At 38.4% G+C, this 19532-nt stretch overlaps 4 protein-coding genes across 4 annotated transcripts in view; 3 read left to right on the top strand and 1 right to left on the bottom strand.

Moving 5' to 3' along the window:
• Nucleotides 1-19532, top strand: part of LOC120431269 (DNA cross-link repair 1A protein-like) — a 134231-nt gene that overhangs the window by 48811 nt on the left and 65888 nt on the right. The gene's annotated exons all lie outside the window — the stretch shown is intronic.
• Nucleotides 37-2329, bottom strand: LOC120431259 (uncharacterized). Its single transcript, XM_039596392.2, has 2 exons — nt 2156-2329; nt 37-2104 (listed from the first exon to the last, which is right to left on the bottom strand). Exons 1-2 carry the CDS (start codon nt 2179-2181, stop codon nt 37-39), a joined length of 2094 nt encoding a protein of 697 aa, XP_039452326.1. The 5' UTR covers nt 2182-2329.
• Nucleotides 5851-8221, top strand: LOC120431268 (THO complex subunit 5 homolog). The gene is made up of 3 exons (XM_039596402.2): nt 5851-6073; nt 6132-7853; nt 7914-8221. Exons 1-3 carry the CDS (start codon nt 5960-5962, stop codon nt 8151-8153), a joined length of 2076 nt encoding a protein of 691 aa, XP_039452336.1. The 5' UTR covers nt 5851-5959; the 3' UTR covers nt 8154-8221.
• LOC120431267 (transferrin-like) overlaps nt 14340-19532 on the top strand; it is a 10542-nt gene continuing 5349 nt past the window's right edge. Inside the window, exons 1-4 of the mRNA XM_039596400.2 lie at nt 14340-14517; nt 16732-16822; nt 16878-17978; nt 18043-18191. Coding sequence (XP_039452334.1) covers nt 14442-14517; nt 16732-16822; nt 16878-17978; nt 18043-18191 — 1417 coding nt within the window. The 5' untranslated portion in view covers nt 14340-14441. The remainder of the gene's footprint in view (nt 14518-16731; nt 16823-16877; nt 17979-18042; nt 18192-19532) is intronic.

Raw genomic sequence — 19532 nt, 5'->3', positions numbered from 1 at the left:
TTAGTCATGTTGTGAGGAGGGTTGAAATAAACCGATTTAATCGTCCTTCTTTGCGTTCGCCTGATTTACGTACGACTGGTAGTCAAACGATTCGCCCTTCACAAATCCGATCGTGGCCGGAGCAGGTCTAGCCTGCTTCGCCGGTGTCCCTTCCTTGGCGGGCGCCCTCGACGGTCCCTCGTACGGCGCATACTGTTCCAGCGATTGCTGAACCTCCTTCTCCTTCTGCTTTTGTGCTTGCCTTTCCTTTTCTTTTTGCTTTTGCCGGATGCGCTTCGCTTTGGACTTTTTCTTCTTGGGTTTGACGGGCGCTTCCGGTTTCGGCTTTGGCTTGGGTTTGAGCGTTTCGCGGGATACAATGCGGTGGCGCTTGGTCCAGTGGGGGAAGGTTCCCGGCAGGAGGGTGTGCTCGCGGTGCAGCTTCGTGATAACGGTGGCGTCGATGGGAACCCAGTCGTACTCTTCCAGGGCGCACCGTTCGTACTCGACGTTGGAGTAGAGCGCGTGAAGGTCCAGGGTGAATGTGGTGGAAGATTGCGAGAGGATCATTACTGTTTCGGGGCTTTTGGTGTCGTGCTGGAGGAGGTGTTCTCCCGGCGGGAATTGCATTATCAGGCGGAGTGTTTGCCACAGATTGGTAAGGAGATTTTGTGGTTCAATGTCGTAGAGACGTTTCAGTTCTTCCTCAATGTCCTTTAGTTCAAGATAATGATGAGAAAGGATGATGTGATTGCTGGCGTTGATCCGTAACCGAAGAGTTCTCGAGTTAGGTCGCAACCGTTGACGTGTCCACTCGCGGATCAACTCACTTTTGGTCATCTGTTCAGCACCAAACTCTGTCTGATATTCCAGCTTGATCGAGATATTGATGTAGAACTTGACCTTTCGCAGCGATTCGTAGCAATCGGTGCGAGTGCGGACCAAAAATCGGTACTGTTCGTCCCCGTCCTGCAGGTTCCACAGTTGCAGCGAGACATTTTTCTGAACTGGTTCGCTCGGCTTCCGGTTCGCCTCCAACTGCTGCAAATACTCATCGAAGCCAACCGCTTTGTACTCGATCTTTACGTTTACATTCGATTCTTGTTCCGGTTTGGCACCTTCCTTCTTCACCATCGTCATAAAACTCCTCACAAGATACTTGTGAGCTTGAACGTTCCGTTCGTGCGTCAACATCCGCACCGGCTGCAGCTTCTTCTCGATAAACACAACATTCCGACCGCCAACCGACTCAATCCGGAACGGAATCGCCCATCGCTGCTCCAAATTGCAAGCCTTATCCAGCAGATAGCACAACGCCCCCGAATTCACCACAAACCGAACTTCCTCGTCCTGTCTCAAAATAGAATCCACGTGAACCGCATCGTCCACATCCTTCGTTTCACGCTGCTCCTCCAAATACCGGTCCAAAATCCGCTTACTCCTCCTCAACGTACTCGCGTGCAGCAAATTCTCCGTGTAAATGTTCCTCACACATCCCAACTCCAGCACGTTCTCCGAGGCCGGCTCAAACCCAACCTGCTTCTCGTTCTTCCTGTACCTCAGCCACATAACCGCCGTCGCCAGCTGATACTTCCCACTCCTCTCCTCCAACATCCGCCCCACCTTCCCCCGCCAAACCCCAACCACCAGCTCGTCCAACTCCCCATCAATCGTCCGCTTCCTCCCGGCCAAATTGTTCAAAAAATAATTCTTCACAAAGCTATTAAACAGCACCCGCTCCCTCGTCAACCGAACCCCCATCAGCTGAAACTTCCCCAGCGCCTCCACCTCCTCCGCCGTCTCAAACCCCAACCTCATATTGATCCGGTTCTGCACCGCCAAGCAGTGCTGATGCTCGGCCCGGTTCAAATTGGACCCGCTCGGGAACCGATCAAACAGTCGGAACGGCCGCGTCGCATCCAGTTCCAGCTGGCGCACTTCCTGGCCCGTTCGCGGATCCACCGGGAACTCCAGCGACCCGCCCACGTCCGTGTAAACGTCGCCCAGCTGGTGCACCGGGTCGGTTTCGTTGATGTGCAGATTCAGGATGTCCTCCTCGTAGCGGGAAAAGTCGATCGCGAAGTACTCCAACAGGCGCAGTTCGCTGCGGCGGTGCTGCTTGGACCTGAGGGATTCAGAGTTATTGAAGGAACTTGCGTAAATTGACTAAACTTACCATTCTAGCTTGAGATACGCGTCCATTATTACTAAAAAAAAATTCGAATTTTCAATCAATCTCTGCACCGATCCATTTTCAGAAAACGAAACACGCACGAGAAAATCAACACAAGAAATGTCAGAACATGTTTACAAACAGGTCGCTCTCCCTTCAGAATTTTTATCTTATCCATTTGGCATAAATCCTTTTGGCATAACGGACATTTGGCATAACGGCCTTTTGGTGTGATAGGCGTTAGAGATTGGTAAAAAAAACACGAGTTTACACAAATATGTAAAATTCCTAATTGGGTACTAAAGCCCTATGTCAATTTTTATGTACAACGGTAAAAAACACGATAAAAAACCATTTCTGATCACTTTTTTCATTTTAATGCAAAAATTTTTTTTGACAGGACTACATTTTTTCGATGGATCAACTATGGTCCCCTTGGAACGAGCTGTCAAGTAGGAGCTTTTCTGTCAAGAAGGACCGCGAGGTTAATTTTTCAAAATTGATTTAAAAATCCATTTTAAACTCTTTGTGGTCGTACAAAGGGTCATTGTACTCAGAAAAATAAGCTTTATCGCTGTAAACAATAATATCAGCAATCTAAGCGTCAGTTTAGGACCCAATTGCCATTTCAAATTCAAAATTTCAAGAAGAAATTTGATTTTGCTCGAAATTAATAACCCAAAAGGAAAATTCAAACAATTTTTATTTAATTGTCTGGCAGTTTCAATTTTTTTAAATATGTGATTCACGAACTAAAAAAAAAAGAATCACAGATATTGCGCAATTCTCACTAACTTGGACTCCGCACTAAATTATTGCTATCGATCGCACTATTGCGACTTGTCAAACTGGCTTGTAATATTGATTTTCTCAAAAAATGATCAAAGCGAGCCGATGTTGCCCACCTGTCAATCGCAATTTTAAAGTGCGAATGTCCAGTTTGGTGGAAACTGCGGATATGTAAATAAACAACTGCTGGTTGCCTAGTTTTTGAAAATTTTGTTGTCAAAGTGCGAACAAGGGGCTGGAAACTCTAATATTACTTAGGAATACCTAGTATACTAACGATATTCCAGTATACTTGTTAGTATACTAACCGAAAAGCAGTAAACTGTTAGTATATTATGATACTCTCAGTATATTGGTAAGTATACTGGCGATATGTAAAGGAAATAATAAGTATACTTACATATATTTTGATATACTGGTTAACATAATAATTATAGCCCTAAGAGTTTCCAACCCCTTGAGTGCGAAAGAAAAGTGCGGGCCGAATCCAAGTTACAGTGCAAGGCTCGGTGCAAGGATCAATATATAGAAATTCAGAAATTTAATAAGAAAGTCACAAAATGTGTGGCTTCAGACGATCTTTCTTGCCTAAAATATCACGTTTAAAAGCTTCAAAAAACAATTTTAAACACCCAAAAAAATATATTCGATGCAAAAGGCCAAACAGAATAAAGAAATTTGTTTTGGTAAGGGCTGTTTTGGTCACGGTCCAAATAAATCGCAAATAAACAAAGCATCAACATAAACAAGCTGTCATCGTGTCAGGCAAGGGGCCAAAATGGAAAGTGAAACTTTCCCTGTTTACAAAGGAACTTAAGTGCAAAGGGCCAAAACATATCTCGTGGAATAACAACTTTTCGACGGGGCCTATGAAGCTTTTTCATCAATTTTCTCGAATAAAATATATTGGTTGGTAATTTCAACCACAAGGCAATAGAATAGCAAAAGTTTTCCATCCTTCAAGTGAATAAACTTTGAAATTATCCTGTTTGTATTGAGTTGGGATTTTAAAAACATTTCGCAAATTTCAACTTGATTTTTCTCAATGTTTTGAAAGTGGACTTCGAACCTTTTACAATGTTTTGCTTGAATATGTATTGTACGATCAGTTCCTAGCTGGACTCGTTCACTGGAAACGACCGGCGACTCAGTGACCGACGAAATAGGCGGCGGGTCAGATGCGGGCATAAAAATGTAAAAATCTCTTCCCCCCTCACTTCGTCTCACCATCCAGCTGCAGCTTTGTTGACAAACAAACGGAGCACGCGGTCGCATGATGGCGGCATCGAGCCAGAATTAGGGGTGATCATGTGATTAAGAATGAAAGTTTTTTCAAGAAAAATAATTTTTTTTTCGACCGAATAAAAAAATTGCGAGCATGTTCAAACAATTATTCCTGATGTCGGAGATGTGAAAAAAAGCAAAATTTTAATCCTTAATTTTTCTATAAATTGAATTTTTTCACTCCAACTGGGAACCCCTAGGTCTATCCACGACCATTTCCAATGGCCGTGAGAAGATGCCAGAAAATCCAGCTACGAGCTAAATCCACAATATTTGCAATACTTAAAAAATATACAATAAGGAAATTCTAGTTATTTTTGAATCGGTGATCCAAAAATTTTGAAATTGAAATATGCATGTAGAAAAAAACAACAATTCACAAAATTCAAGATAACTAATTTCAAAATAAAAAAAAATCAAATATTTAACACTCATACAATTAAAAATGTAGAAAAACTCAGATTTCAGAAGCCATTAAACTATTATTGCAACAATTAAAATGGTTTAAAAAAACTTTAACAATAAAATTTCATAAATCATACAAAAATAAAAAATAACACAACTATAACATTTTATAAAATTATTCAAAAAGAAAAAAAAAAGAAAATTTAGGAATTAAAAAAAATATAGATCATACTTTATTCACCTGAGTCCTTGATGAAATTATCAATAACTAAATTCTCTAAATTTGAGTATCCGAACTAAAATATTACTATTTTTTTTCGTATTCTCAAATTCTTAATTATTGTGGCTTTCAAGATTAATTAAATTTTAAAATTCTTAAATTCTTAAATTCTTAAATTCTTAAATTCTTAAATTCTTAAATTCTTAAATTCTTAAATTCTTAAATTCTTAAATTCTTAAATTCTTAAATTCTTAAATTCTTAAATTCTTAAATTCTTAAATTCTTAAATTCTTAAATTCTTAAATTCTTAAATTCTTAAATTCTTAAATTCTTAAAATTGCAAATGTAACATCCTGGAGCAGAACTGTTAAATTCTAATAAAAACACTATTGAATTGAATAAATTCTTAAATTCTTAAATTCTTGAATTCTTAAATTCTTAAATTCTTAAATTCTTAAATTCTTAAATTCTTAAATTCTTAAATTCTTAAATTCTTAAATTCTTAAATTCTTAAATTCTTAAATTCTTAAATTCTTAAATTCTTAAATTCTTAAATTCTTAAATTCTTAAATTCTTAAATTCTTAAATTCTTAAATTCTTAAATTCTTAAATTCTTAAATTCTTAAATTCTTAAATTCTTAAATTCTTAAATTCTTAAATTCTTAAATTCTTAAATTCTTAAATTCTTAAATTCTTAAATTCTTAAATTCTTAAATTCTTAAATTCTTAAATTCTTAAATTCTTAAATTCTTAAATTCTTAAATTCTTAAATTCTTAAATTCTTAAATTCTTAAATTCTTAAATTCTTAAATTCTTAAATTCTTAAATTCTTAAATTCTTAAATTCTTAAGTTCTTAAATTCTTAAATTCTTTAAATTAAAAATTCAAGTTTTTATATTTTTAAATCTTCATTCAAGCGTTACGTAATTAACGGTTTTTCATAGCCTTGTTCCCTTCAGAAAATATTTATCAGCAGCATTGGAAACGAACCCCTTTTTAACCAACGCCGGTTTGACAGCAGTGCTATCACAAAAAGTCGGCTTGTTTTCTGAATCGCGGCGACCGAACTTTTTACTCCAACACTTTTCTCAAAAAATATTCCGCCCAAAATGGTCAACAAAACCGACTCCAACGAGCGCGAGCCCACGGACAAGAAGCGCAGGAAGACGACCTCGGTGACGGAACCGTCCCCAACGAAGCTGTCCAAGGAAGAAATCTACACGGTGAGTCTTTAAAATTAAATTGTGAGAAGGTTTGTTAACATTTCAAATCTTCCGGCAGAGCACGATCGCGTTCGAGGAGCAGGAAGCGGCCAAGCGCAGCCCGGAGGCGGACTCGAAGCTGTTTCACGCGACCTGCGACGAGCTGCGCAAGCTGTTTGACGAGATTGCGACGCTGAAGAAGGGGGACGGGGCGGCGTCGGAGGAGGTTAAAGGGAAGATTGCGGAGAAGCGGATCGAGGGTTCGTTGGCGTTTGTGGCGCTGAAGAAGCTGAACCGGTTGGATAAGGTGCGAATTCGGGATGGGAAGGAGGCGCTGCATAAGGAGAAGCTGCGCGTTGATAGCAATCGGCTGCAGTTGCAGAATCTGCTGTACGAGGCGGACCATTTGAGGAAGGAGGTTCAGCGGTGCTATTTGTTCAAGAGCCAGGACGAGGAGATTGAGCTGGTGCCGGTGGAGGAGTTTTACGAGAAGGCGCCGGAGACGATTTCGCGTCCGGAGAAGACGAAGGAGGATGAACATGCGAGAAGGATTGCGCGGTTGGAGTGGGAGCTGCAGCAGCGGAAGGAGTTGGACGCGCTGTGCAAGGAGTTGCACTCGTCGAAGGCGAAGGTTGGGGGAGAGATTGTTTCGAAGACGGAGCGATTGGACTCGTTGGCGCCGAGGTTGAAGAAGCTGCTGGAGGCGACCAGGCCGCTGCAGGAAGCGCTGGATATGCCGATTGAGAAGGGCTGGGAGATTCAGAAGACGGTTCGGTTGCTGGTGCAGCCGTTGTACATGTTGTACGCGAACGTAACGGCCTACGGGGAGGCTTGTGATGCGCTGCTGTCCACTTCGGTGCAGGGTGATGAGGAGGAAGCTCGGCAGATTGAGCTGACTGGGAATTTGGAGTGCGAGTCGGATGATGAAGGTGGTGATGAACAGCGTGAGAGCAACAGCCGTGGCAGCTACAATCGGCGCAAGGCCAGCAAGCAGCAAGATCCGATGCGCCAGAAGCGTCGGGCGTTGGTTAAGCCGCATCCGTTGAGCGTGACCATCGTGATTCGCAGCAAGGAGGGCAAGGAATCGCTAGCGCTCTGCTTCCGGTACTTTCCGAGTGCCGGGTTTGTAACTGCAAAGTGCTCGCTGGTTGACTTCGAGGTGGCCGGAGTAGCCGCTGGGGACATCATGTCCCAGGAGAGCATCCTGAACGAGCTGTTTGAGGACGACAACGGCGAGGCCAGCCCAAATCCGAAGACCAAGTTCCAACTGCAGGAGGTCGGACTCGACATGGACAAGTTTATGACGATCATGAAGGAGAAAGACCTGGGCAAGCCGTACAAGTGGGCCCAGGAACTGTGCGGAATCGAGTTTGTCGACTCTGGCGAGAAGTTCCTCGCGGCCAGTGACAAGTGGCAAAAGACGATCCCCACGATCGTCAAAGCGATCCGAACCCGCTGGGAGGCGCGCCTTCGTCTCTACCAGCAGGTTCACGAGCTCGAAACCGGCACCGTGGACACCACCATCAACCTGGAGCACAACAATCCGATCCGAATCTCCAGCACCCTGCTCCAGTGGACTGCCCTGTCCTACGCGGAATACGCCGGCTCCGGCGTCACCACCAAATTCATCGAGCAAAGCAACGGCAACGATCTGTACTTCCGAGCGATCGTAACCCGCGGCTCGGCCAAACTAGAATGCTACATCTGCGTGCCGTGCGGCTTCCCGGAAAGTGCCCCCCTCTGGTCACTTTCCCTCAACTGGAATGGGAAGCACTCGGCTGCGGACAATGCCGCCATTAGGGTAAGTCCCCCTGACAAACGTCTCAAACTTTGAACCCAAATCAACTCCGTTTTCTTACAGGAAATGGAATCCTGGACCAACAGCCTCGAGTCGGCCAAGCACCCCAAAACGATCCTTTCGGTCCAGCTGAAGCGCGCCATGTCCTGCTTTGACATCTTCCTCGAGACGGAGGGACCGTTCTACTCCCCCGCCGAGTTCACCCAGGACAAGACGTACCTGAAGGCGTTCCGGGGACGGGCCCGCGCACGGCCCTTCCGCATCGCGTCCAACGGCAGCAGCTCGGTTTTCACGCAGATTTAAGCGAACTCACAAACTGACATCAAATGAATTAACGCCGTAAGATAAACTTGAATTGATTGACGAATTGACTTGAATTGTTTGGACTTGTTACGACGTATCACAAACTCACACGCCCTTCCGAGAACTTGGCTGATAAGAAGGAATAAGGCGAGTTGCTCATCCACTTCCGAATGCAGTTTTGCCAGTGCTGGGTCGGGATTGGGCAATTGGGAACACCTTGTTGGTTTCGTTGTTGGTGCACAGGTAGATAACCGTGTGAATCGTTCTGGGTGTGACGTCACGCTTGCTGATAAGGGCAGCAATTGTTTAAATATAGGAGAATTCACTTCACGAGCAAGCATACAGGAAACTGTAGCGGCGATGGTTGAAGTGTTAGTCAGCGCTTTTATGAGGTGTCTTCCAAGGATCGCCGTTGTGTGATTAGTGTAAGTTATCTGGAAACGATTTTTCTACAAATTTACGAATGCTGATGTTTAGCAAGCATGTCACAATCCTTTGAATTTTTTATGAGTGCAAGTTCCGATCGAACTTTTTAGCTTTCTAAATAAATATTTTATTTAGTTTTATTTTTCGTGTTTGGCACATAGAGAAAATTTTGTAAACATTTATTTACTGACCTGGAAAATTTAAATTTTCCTGCTTGTTTTTTTTATCCGCTGTATAGCGGTATACGCACTTCGGAAGGAATCGGTCAAGAAAAATTTCAAATGGGCAACAGCGGCAGAGTAAGCAAGCCAGAGAGGGTGGAGAAAAGCCCCAAGAAATCGTTCCCTCTTCTTTGTTCTGCTGTTCGTAAAGCTGTTTCTTGACCCCTTTCCTTCCGATCAGCATACTAGCCTTATCTCAGTAAGCAGAGATCTAAACTTCAATGTTTTTTTTTTCTAGACGTTTTTGTAGGAAATTTTCTGAATGAAAACGATTCAGTAAAATTGCTATTTTTTCCCAAAAAAAAAAACGCATTTCATAACTCAACAGAATTTTGTCCGTATTTGCTAAAACATGCAGTCCGGAATCGAAAATCCGATTATCCGAAGTTTCGATTATCCGAAGGTTTGTATGGGACTTCGAAAAATCAAATCATGGCAAAAAAATGTGTGTGTCTTATTTTTTTCATTTTTTTTTCTTTTTATATCAAATTCGTGTTCTGCGACCCCGTTTTAGTCAAATTTCAATATTTGATTGCCAAAAAATGCATTTTTGCCTTCCTCACATTACTGAGGAAAGGCTATAAAATCACTCGAAAAATGAACTTCTCAATTAGACCTCCTAGACCCACCTTCATGTATACCTATCGACTCAGAATCAAATTCTGAGCAAATGTCTGTGTGTGTGGTGGGATGTTGATAAAAAAATTGTCACTCGATTATCTCGACATTGGCTGAACCGATTTTGTCCGTTTTGGCATCATTCGATCCGTCCTTGGGTCCCATAAGTCGCTATTAAAAATTATGCAGTTTAGTTAAGTACTTCAAAAGTTATGCTAAAAAAATGATTTTAACAAGAGTCCGAAAGATTGTAAAAAGGGTGGTTTTTGTAAGAAAACCCGTCATGCTATACATTTTTAGAAAGGTATCTAAAAGACCATTCCAACGCGTCCAAGACATTGAAGATCTGACAACCCCATCAAAAGTTATAAGCACTTAAGTGTTTTTTACGCACTTTTTGGAAGCCGGATCTCAGATATTTTGATGACAACGTTGTCCGGATCTCTCATGTGACCTTTCGTTGGATAGGTATTCAAAATACCTTTCTTACGTGTCCAAAACATTGAAGATCTGACAACCCTATCAAAAGTTATAAGCACTAAAATGTCATTCACGCACTTTTTGGATTTTGGATAGCACCCTTTAAATGTGAGGAAGGCGCCAACCATTAAGGGTGGATTAAGTAACGTTTTTCAATATGTCATCACCGCCATTTTGGACTTAAAAATTTTAAATCAGGCCTGCCCAACGTCCGGCCCGCGGGCCAGATCCGGCCCCTGATGCCATTTCATCCGGCCCGCGACGGCTTTTTAAAATAGTTCCGGCCCTTAAAGCTGTTCATGAAGTATTTAATAAATAAAATTATTGTCTGAATAAAAAAAGTAAGCTTGAGATCAAGTTTAAACATATTATAAGAACATTCTTCATGTTTGGATATAATTCTTCTAATTTTTAAAATGATATTTTTTAACTGAAAATTGTCCAGGAAAACAAAATTGTCCATTTTGTAAAATTGTGATATTTATGAAAAAAAAACTTGGATTGTTGTCTTAAAATTTACAAAAAGAGACAAAATGTTATTTGTTTCAGTTTTGACTGTGTTTACTTCAGACTGCAGTTTTTTCATTTTTTTTGTAATAAATAAGTAAGCAAACTAATCATTTTTTTCATGAACAACTTTTTAGTGATCAAGTTTTTGTTAAGCTAAAAAAATCGAATTAATCATACTGAAAATAGATTCCTGCAAATATTTAAAAAATATTAACAAATGAATCAAAAACTTCGAAAAATTGCAGCGATCATTGAAATTTGAATGTTTATTTTTCTATTTCTATTATTTAATTGCAATCGTCAAAAACCATATATATATACAATTTTAAACAAAAAAAATTAAATAAGTCAAAAAACACATTTTTGAATGTTATCTTTGATTTTCATTCTAAAAATCAAGATATATGAATCATATTTGCAACACTAGTTGTATTTACTTTAGAAAAACCCAATCATAAGAAAAAAAAATGTGTTTACTTTTTCAACTTTTATCAAATATTAGTTCCGGCCCGTCAATGCTTCAGAAAAATCAGATCTGGCCCGTAGGGCAAAATGGTTGGGCACCCCTGTTTAAATCATTTTAGAGTAGTTTATGGTAAACACTTAAGCTCGACAATCAAAAATAAGACAACGCAAAAAAAAAATCGTGTTTCAATTATCCGAAGATTTGATTAATCTTAACTAAACTTCAAACCATACGTCAAGTTTCTAATTGATTACTTTTCTATTGTAGAAGATCAGATCCATTTCCATTAAATCAAATTCCTAAGCTAGTTGCCAAACTAAGTGCAATTTTCTTAGTAAAGTGATTGTAGATAGGACATTACTCAAAACAAACGAAAAATGCATTTTTATTTAAAATTCCGATTTCTAAAATACAAGAATTTATAAATTAAAATAAAACGAGGTTCAACAATTAAAGAAAAAATCAAATATAAAAAAAAATGTAAAATAAAAAAAAATAACCCTCTACTGCCCAATTTTTTTTCGATTTTTTTATTTTTCCCGCGTTCAGAAGGTCATTTTGAGCAACTTATGTTTAACGAAAAACTTTACTTCTCTTGTTAGTTTTTATTTTTAAGTATAGTTTATGTTTATTTTTGGTAGTAATTACTGTCGACTCTCTGGTTGTCAATACTTAAGGGACTGTCGAGGAAGAGAAGCATCAGTTTACAGAACAATGCAAAATGAAGACTCGATTGAAATTTGTTTTTTCTTGCTAACCAGCTATGGGAGAGAATCATGGCAACGTCCAGCAAACAAAAACAAATAAATGTCAAACACCCTTCAAAGCTTCGTTTCTCAAAGAGAAAATATATAAACTTTCTAATTTTTATATCTTTTAAATCGTCCCAAATGAAAGAAAATATTATTAGTATTTATGTTGAGAAGGATTTTTTTTTAAGTCAAAGTGTTTGGACAGTGAAAATCTATGCTCCACAACCATAAAATTGCTTTTAAATTTGTCACAGTGACCATAAAGTTAAAATAAAAAAATCAAAAAATTCAACTTGTGAATAAATAAATAATCATTGAATGTACCTTGAAAATCTAATTCCTAGCGCTTTTTAACTTGAAACACTATTTTTCAACTAGAAAATTTGATACGAAGTTGTTTTTTAATGGTTTTTAATGGTTTTATGATATGATTTTAGTTATATGGTATTCAGCCTAATAAATCAATTAGATTAAAATAATTTTGAGAATTTGAAAGTGGTTGAAATTCAACGATATTTTTTCTTATATAAATAAATTTATAACTTCAATCTGTAATTTCTCGAATACTTAGAAACAAATTTTTCTCACACAAACCTTTTTTAAAAATTTAATTATATCAGTTCAATTTCCATCCAACATGTTCAAGGTAAAAAAAGTCAAACAAATCTCAATGTTGATCTTGGCCGGAAGATGTAAATATCTTATTTTCAAATGATATTACAAAAAAAAACATTAAAAAAGGTTGTCAAAAATAAAATAGTTAATATTCATTCCATAACAGCGTAACTGTTGTTGCCAAACATATAAGCAAACAATATTCCTAGTGGTGAATACTTCAGAAATAAATATTATCTGAATTAAACCTTGACATGAAATTTACAGACAATCTGATTAGTTCAATATGAATCAGGTTCTCCAATTATTATTTTTTGTATAATTTCAAAACATTGGTGCCAAAAAGGTAGGAAAATGTATACTTCTGCTTGTATTTCGGAAATTCCCGGGAAATTCACAAATTTCCCGGGAAACGGGAAATATTTTTATCCGGGAAATCCCGGGAATTCCCGGGAAATTTTTTCCCGGGACGGGAAATTGGACGCTCTAAGTCTGTAGGAAGTCTATTTTTTTTACTCGTCACTTATTTTTATTAGGACTTCTTAGGTGCTGTGAACGTTAGGGGAGATCCATAAACATGTGAACACTTTAGGGGGATTGAAATCACTATAAATGAGAGGAAGGTACCAACCACCTAAAGGTTGATTAAGTAACGTTTTTTTACTTAAAATATAGGATATGTTAGTAAAAAGCACAGCCCTAAAAAATGACTTTTTAAAACATTGGCAAAGACACATAAAACAAGTCAGATTCCAACCCTAACATTTTCAAAATTTTTAAGATCTATTCTTTCCAATGTTAAAGATCAAAAATTGGTTGAAAAATGGATTTTTGGCGATTTTTTAGATTGAAGCCCGCCTAAAGATTGGGTTGAGGTGTAGAGGGTTAAGCAATTAAAAATTTAATGTATGAATTATATTTAAAAAAAAATACAGAAATTCAAATTAGATTTTTTTTATTTTCAAAATTTTTGATACCTTTTAAAACAATTAAATAAAAATTTAAATTTTCTTCTTTAACTTTTATAATTTTATTTTTTTTTTAATTTATTTGGTTTTAAATCATGAAACGTTTAAAAACTTTTGAATACCTTTAGTTAAATTTTTGAAATATTGAAAAAAAAAATCTTTAATTTATTTCCATAGGTTTTCTTTCTTAAATTTAATTTTCCCTCAAAGAGCACTCAGCTGGCAAATTCTAAACTTAGAAGTATGTACCCTCCCTACAAAAGCTTTTGAATTAATCTCAGTTGAAAGGTTCTCCAAATCTCTGAATTGCAAATGTAACATCCTGTAGCAGAACTGTGCCGTTATTATAATAAAAACGCTAAATGAATTGAATTTATAATATTTTAAGAATATTTTTTTTCGAAAATTTTAAAAATGTACAAAAATTAAAAAAAAATCTACGAACATTTTTTTTTGTGGGAGTTAACAGCAAAATGCTTACTAACTTCAATGCCGAAAATAAAACAAAAAAAAAATAGAAAGATAGGTTCGAAGTTTTTTTTAAAAAAAATATTAAAAATTTGTGACAAACTCCCCGATATTAAAAAAAAAAAACAAAATAATTTAAGAATTTTACTGCAAAAAAAAACAAACACTTTCTATACAGACATCACTTTTCCTGTCTCGATGGAGTCGCTGGTAGACAGTTGTACCCACAATCCAAAGGACGTCAGTTTGAATCCCAGGGTGGATGGGAGCTTAGATGTAAAAAATAGGTTTGCAATGGTCTCAACAATCAAGCCTTCGGACACCTAGTTTCAAGTAGGAATCGAGAACGCCAAGGCAATGCTGTAGAGCGAACAAATTCATTTGGTTTGAAGATTTTGTCAGATTGTTAGAGAATGTATAATTCAGGTTAAAGAATTTAAAACACATTTCAAAACCCTTCGACAGCTTGCTTTCCCACCGAAAATATTACACTACAGCCGGGCGGTTAGGTATTATCTAATCGCACCATTTTCCACACGATAGGCCGCGGTGGGTAAACGACTCTTATCAGAGATAACACAAAGGTTTCGATTGTGTATGGATGGGGACGACTCAGGTTACAAAATTCTGCAGTTGAGCCAAATTTATCAGTTCCCCATCGTGCCGCACCGCGGAAGGATCGCGCTTCCGAGCGATAGAATGATTTTCAACTGAATTACCACTCAGTGCAGTGAATTTGTTTAGTAATTTAAAACTAAGTGAAAATGGCAAGGACAATCGGGATAGTGAGTTTGGTGGGTTTGCTGTGCATTTTCGGCGGAGCTAGTGCCCAAACAGTCGGTGAGTTTCCTTTCGAAAGTGGGTTTGAAGTTTGGGCGTGGTCTTACAAGTTCAAAACGAGTGAGAATCTACTATGACCATGTGGTCAATGGTGAAAATTTGTGTTTATTAAATTAAAAGTAAATTAAAATTAGAATTTTAAATTAAAATAAAATAAAATTTAAAACGTTAAAAATTTGCATGATTTTTTTTTAATTTCCACAGATGACCATGCAGATTGCAGGTGCCAAATTAAATCCTCCGTTTGAAAACGGTCAATCGTTGACCGTTGATATCGTTTGGTCATGTTGGTTTTTTTTTTCGATTGAAACGTGCAAACAAATTGTGTGCTATCATTATCATCGATAAGTGGAACGGTGTGTGGTAGCCCGTTTAATGAGTGTCACCTAATACGAAATCGTTTCCATCGAACGAAACGAAAAAAAAATAAAGGTGAAACGATTGTGATAAGATAAAGTGTAGGTATTTGTAATGTGTAGCGTCATTATTCAAACTTTGTGACTGCACCTCAAAGAGTATTTCAGTTTGAATTTTTCGTTTGCTTAATCTCAATTCAACAATATAAAATTGCTCTGTATTCTTACCTGAAAATTTTGTTTTTCTAAATCTAATGCTTTAAAATAATAAAAAAATAAGATTTACATAAAAAAATATCTTAAGTTTGTTTGAGAATGAACCCAATTATTTATTATTGCTTACCCAAAACTAGAGGTTGTGTTTAACAGTTTGGTTCCAATATTTTAAATGTTGTAAAGTTCAGTTAGAATCGAGGTTAGAATCCACATTTATTAGTTTTTTTATTGCTTGTTTTATTTGCATAAGGGAACGATCTTTTATTACGTAACGCAACATTTTAGATGTTTTAACCCCTTCCCTCTCACGTAACAAAACTTCCATACAAATTTCAAAAGTTTTACGCGTTACGTAATAAAAGAACGCTCACTAAGACTAGTACTCATATTATTCGAGGAGAGGGACGATTTAAAAATATTAAAATAATTTCGGTCATTCGATTCTTTTGTATTTTTTAATCCGGCTGAAACTTTTTTGGTGCCTTCGGTATGCCCAAAGAAGCCATTTTGCATCAGTTCGAGTTCGTTCATATAATTTTCCATACAAATTTGGCAGCTGTCCATACAAAAATAATATGTGAAAATTCAAAAATCTGTATCTTTTGAAGGAATTTTTTGATCGATTTGGTGTCTTCGGCAAAGTTGTAGGTATGGATAAAAAAATTTGATGATTTTTATTTTTTTGTCTCTAAAACTTGATTTGCAAAAAAAAAACACTATTTTTATTATTATTTTTTTTTATATGTTTTAGAGGACATCAATTGCCCGCTATGATTTTTTGAATCAATACAGATTTAAAAAAAATCGAAATGTTAGTCGCAAAAAAATTTCAACTTAATTTTTCGATGTAAAATCGAATTTGCAATCAAAAAGTACTTGATACGCCGCTTACAACAATATTTTCAAAAATTTAAAATCAAGACTAACATTTCAAACGGGCCAAACATTCAAAATTACGCCCTTTTGAAATGTTAGTCTTGATTTTAAATTTTTGAAAATATTGCTTTCGGTAAATTTCAATTTTTAAGCAATATTTGTCGCCCTCTAAAACTTGAAATAAAAGCGGATGTCCACGAATTACCAAGCTTCCAGAAATAAATGAATCAACACCAACAATTTAAGTTCTGCGATCCTGTTTTATAGCCGTTGTCTGGATTTTCGCTAATAATATCGCAGTAATAATTTTTATATCCAGCTTTTCAAGCGAAAATGGCGTTCAAATGGTGAACGCCCGAAATGTCAAAATCACGCAGTGGTACCAACATAACGGAAAAAAGTGTGCAATGACATGACATGTGCAATATTGGTGCTACTGTGCGATTTGGACATTTCTGGAGTTTTCGAAAGTACACTCAAACCCCGATGGTTTGATACCAACTGTTGTCAAACGAACGGGATCACTTTTTAGTTTGACACCCCTTTTAAACGGAGCTTACACACACTATCAAACGTTTGTTTTGATAGTGTGCGTGAGCGCCGTGTAAAAAGTGACAGTTCGTCACTTTAAAGTTTGACTTTGTCAAACTGTCAAATAAAAAAGTGACCAACCATCGGGGAATTTTAAAAATTTACTATAAAATTGAATCACTTTCATTAAGGTTCCTTATTTACAACTGATTCTAATAGATATTTCCGATTCCAGATGTAATCTGCGCCGGCACCAGATTCGCCGACCAGTGCCTCCAACTGCAGCGCGGCAAGTCCGAGGTAGTCTGCGTCACCGTTCAGGACAGGTAACTCCCCGCACAACTCCACGTTGGCCCTTAAGTACAGCCCTTACACTTTCAGCATCGAGTGCGCCCAACGGATCCGCAATGGCACCGCCAACATCGGAATCTTCTCCGCCGAGAGTCTGGTTCACCTGGCGACACTGGGCTGGGATGGGCTCGCCGTAGTCAAGGAACTACGTCACACGGACCGTACCCGTGAAACGGTCGACTTCCGTTCGGTGGTGGTCGTTCCGGCGTCGCACCAAGGCGGTTTGGACGGGTTGCGCGGGGCTCGCTTCTGCCATCCGGGACTTCAGTATGGTCGTCAGCAGCGGTGGAGTGAGCGGTTCCTGAAGCACTTTGAACGGTTGGTGGTTCCGGCTGATTGTGGCGAGTTGACGAGTGCGGCCGAGATTGAAACTGCGGCGTTGTCGAACTTTTTCGCGTCGGCTTGCCGTCCGGGCAAGTGGTCGAACGTGCCGCAGGAGGACGCGGAGCTCAAGTCCAAATATCCGAATCTCTGCGAGTTGTGTCAGAACAAGGACCAGTGCACGTACGACTCGCCGACCTTATCGCATCACCGAGCTGCTCTGCAGTGTCTACGTAATGGTGGAAACGTTGCGTACGTATCGCAACAGGACGCCCAGGAGTTCTTTGCGTTCAACAACGACATCGTCAACGACTACGGTTTCCTCTGTCCGAACGGAACCATCGAAGCGATCAACGGAAACAACAGTCCGTGCTCCTGGTTGACCCAGCCCTGGCCCGTGGTCATGGCCGCGGCCGGTCGTGCCATTGAAGTCTCGTCCCGGATTGACCGCTGGACGCGCGGCACCGGTGGAGAGTCCTGGGAACAAGCCATCCAGGAAATCATCGGCCACGGCAGCCGCAATGCCCTCTCGGTAGGCTCCATCCAGCTTCCAGTAGATTACCTCAGACCGTACCGCTCGCTGCCCATCCCGTCCGATCTGTGTCGAACGACGGCCCGCTGGTGTACGGCTTCGCCCGAGGAGAAGGACAAGTGCGACGTGCTGCGAACGGCCGCCTTGACCACGGGAATCTTTCCGACCATCGAATGTCCAGTGGACACCACGAGCAGGATGACCTGCATGAACGAGATCGCCAACAACCGGTCCGACTTTACCGGAATCGATTCCAACTTCGGATACCTTGCGAGGCAGTAAGTGGTGCTAGTCTATCCAGATTTAACTGATGATCACTAATCAAAAATCTCTTTTCCTTAGTCCGTTCAACCTGACCGCGGCCATGTTCCAGGAGACGGAAAAGGAAAAGTACTCGTCGGTGGTGGTGCTGGTCAAGGATGATAATCGGTTTACGCGGTTTGAGAATCTGAGATCGTCCCGGGCCTGCATGCCAGAGTTTGGTGGAATTGGTGAGTTTAAATTGTTTTATAAGTTCTTTAAATGTTTGAAAATTATTTTAAATTTCATTTTATTTGTTTCATCGTATTAAGTAGTTCTCTCCGACTACGAGTTTTCTAAAAAAACGCGATTTTGAATTTTCGTTTGTCCATGCATTCCCGGTCGGTAATTTGGCAGACATGTTTATTTTAGAAAAACATTCAAATTTTGTTTCATTATATATCAATCAAAAAAAGCTTTTCTTCGTGTTGTTTGCAGAAGAATTTTCATGTCGTGATTATTTTTTCATTTCAATTTACTATTTCTGGGATTGCACCAAAAGTATAAATGACACCTTAAGAAGGAATTTTCTGATCGATTTGGTGTCTTCGGCGAAGTTGTAGTTTATGATTAGGACTTTTTGAAAAAAAAAAATAGGTACATGGAAAAAATCAGATTTTTTCATTTAATTTTTTATTCCAAACAGTTGAATTCCCAAAATACATATTTATTTAATTTTCGATATGTTTTATTTGTTTAAGGGGAATTAAAAAATACATCTTTTAGGCCAACTACTAGGGTGCAAATTCTGGTTTAAAAGATATGATTTTTTGAAAAAAACCTTTTTGTAAATATTTATTTACAAAAAAATATTAAAAAGCATTTTTAAAGCAAAATTAAATTGACAATCGACGGCAAATATCAAAAAAATCTGGAGTTTTTTTTGAAAAGGTCCAATAAACCAAATTTCCAGTTTTTGCTTTTTGGGTGTTTTTAGAACCGCCTTGAGTCAGGGGTATTAAAAAACACCCAAAAAGCAAAAACTGAAAATTTGGTTTATTGGTCCTTTTCAAAAAAAAACTCCAGAAATATTCTTGGAAAAAATGCACAGCAAAAACAATAATTTTTGAAGTGTTGTGCAACTTTTCTTTATTTTTCTCTCCGGAACATTGAAAATTGGGCAATTAGTGTCTAAGATACAGTCTCACAAAGAAATCGAATCGATGAAAATTAATTTCTCTAAGTGTCACCTAATAAGCCTGTAAATTTAAAACTGACGATATCTTGGAAACAATTGGTCCAATTTTCAATGTTGAATATTGAAACTCTTGCATAATTTTCTGATCTCTTCAACAAAAATATTTCAAAAAATTTATAATATGGTGTATAAAAAATATGCAAAAAAGGAAACGTATCTATTGAAATGATTAGAAAATTTGACAAAAGTTTCAATTTTTAACATTGAAAATCGGACCAATGGTTTCGTCAGTTGAAAATCACATGCTAATTCAATGACACTTTTCATCGATTCGAATTCTTTGTGAGGTTGTTTCTCAGAAAATAATTACCCGATTTTCAAAGTTCTAGCAAGA

Source organism: Culex pipiens, chromosome 2 (genome assembly GCF_016801865.2).
Source record: "Culex pipiens pallens isolate TS chromosome 2, TS_CPP_V2, whole genome shotgun sequence".
NCBI lineage: Eukaryota > Metazoa > Arthropoda > Insecta > Diptera > Culicidae > Culex > Culex pipiens.
Note: the sequence above shows the minus strand (reverse complement) of the source record. Positions and strands in the feature narration are given on the sequence as shown.

Coding starts and splice junctions, on each gene's coding strand:
- LOC120431259 (XM_039596392.2), bottom strand. CDS start 2,181: ATGGACGCGTATCTCAAGCTAGAATG. Junction 2,105..2,155: donor GCGTATCTCAAGCTAGAATG/GTAAGTTTAGTC, acceptor TGAATCCCTCAG/GTCCAAGCAGCACCGCCGCA.
- LOC120431268 (XM_039596402.2), top strand. CDS start 5,960: ATGGTCAACAAAACCGACTCCAACGAGCGCGAGCCCACGGACAAGAAG. Junction 6,074..6,131: donor CCAAGGAAGAAATCTACACG/GTGAGTCTTTAA, acceptor ATCTTCCGGCAG/AGCACGATCGCGTTCGAGGA. Junction 7,854..7,913: donor CGGACAATGCCGCCATTAGG/GTAAGTCCCCCT, acceptor GTTTTCTTACAG/GAAATGGAATCCTGGACCAA.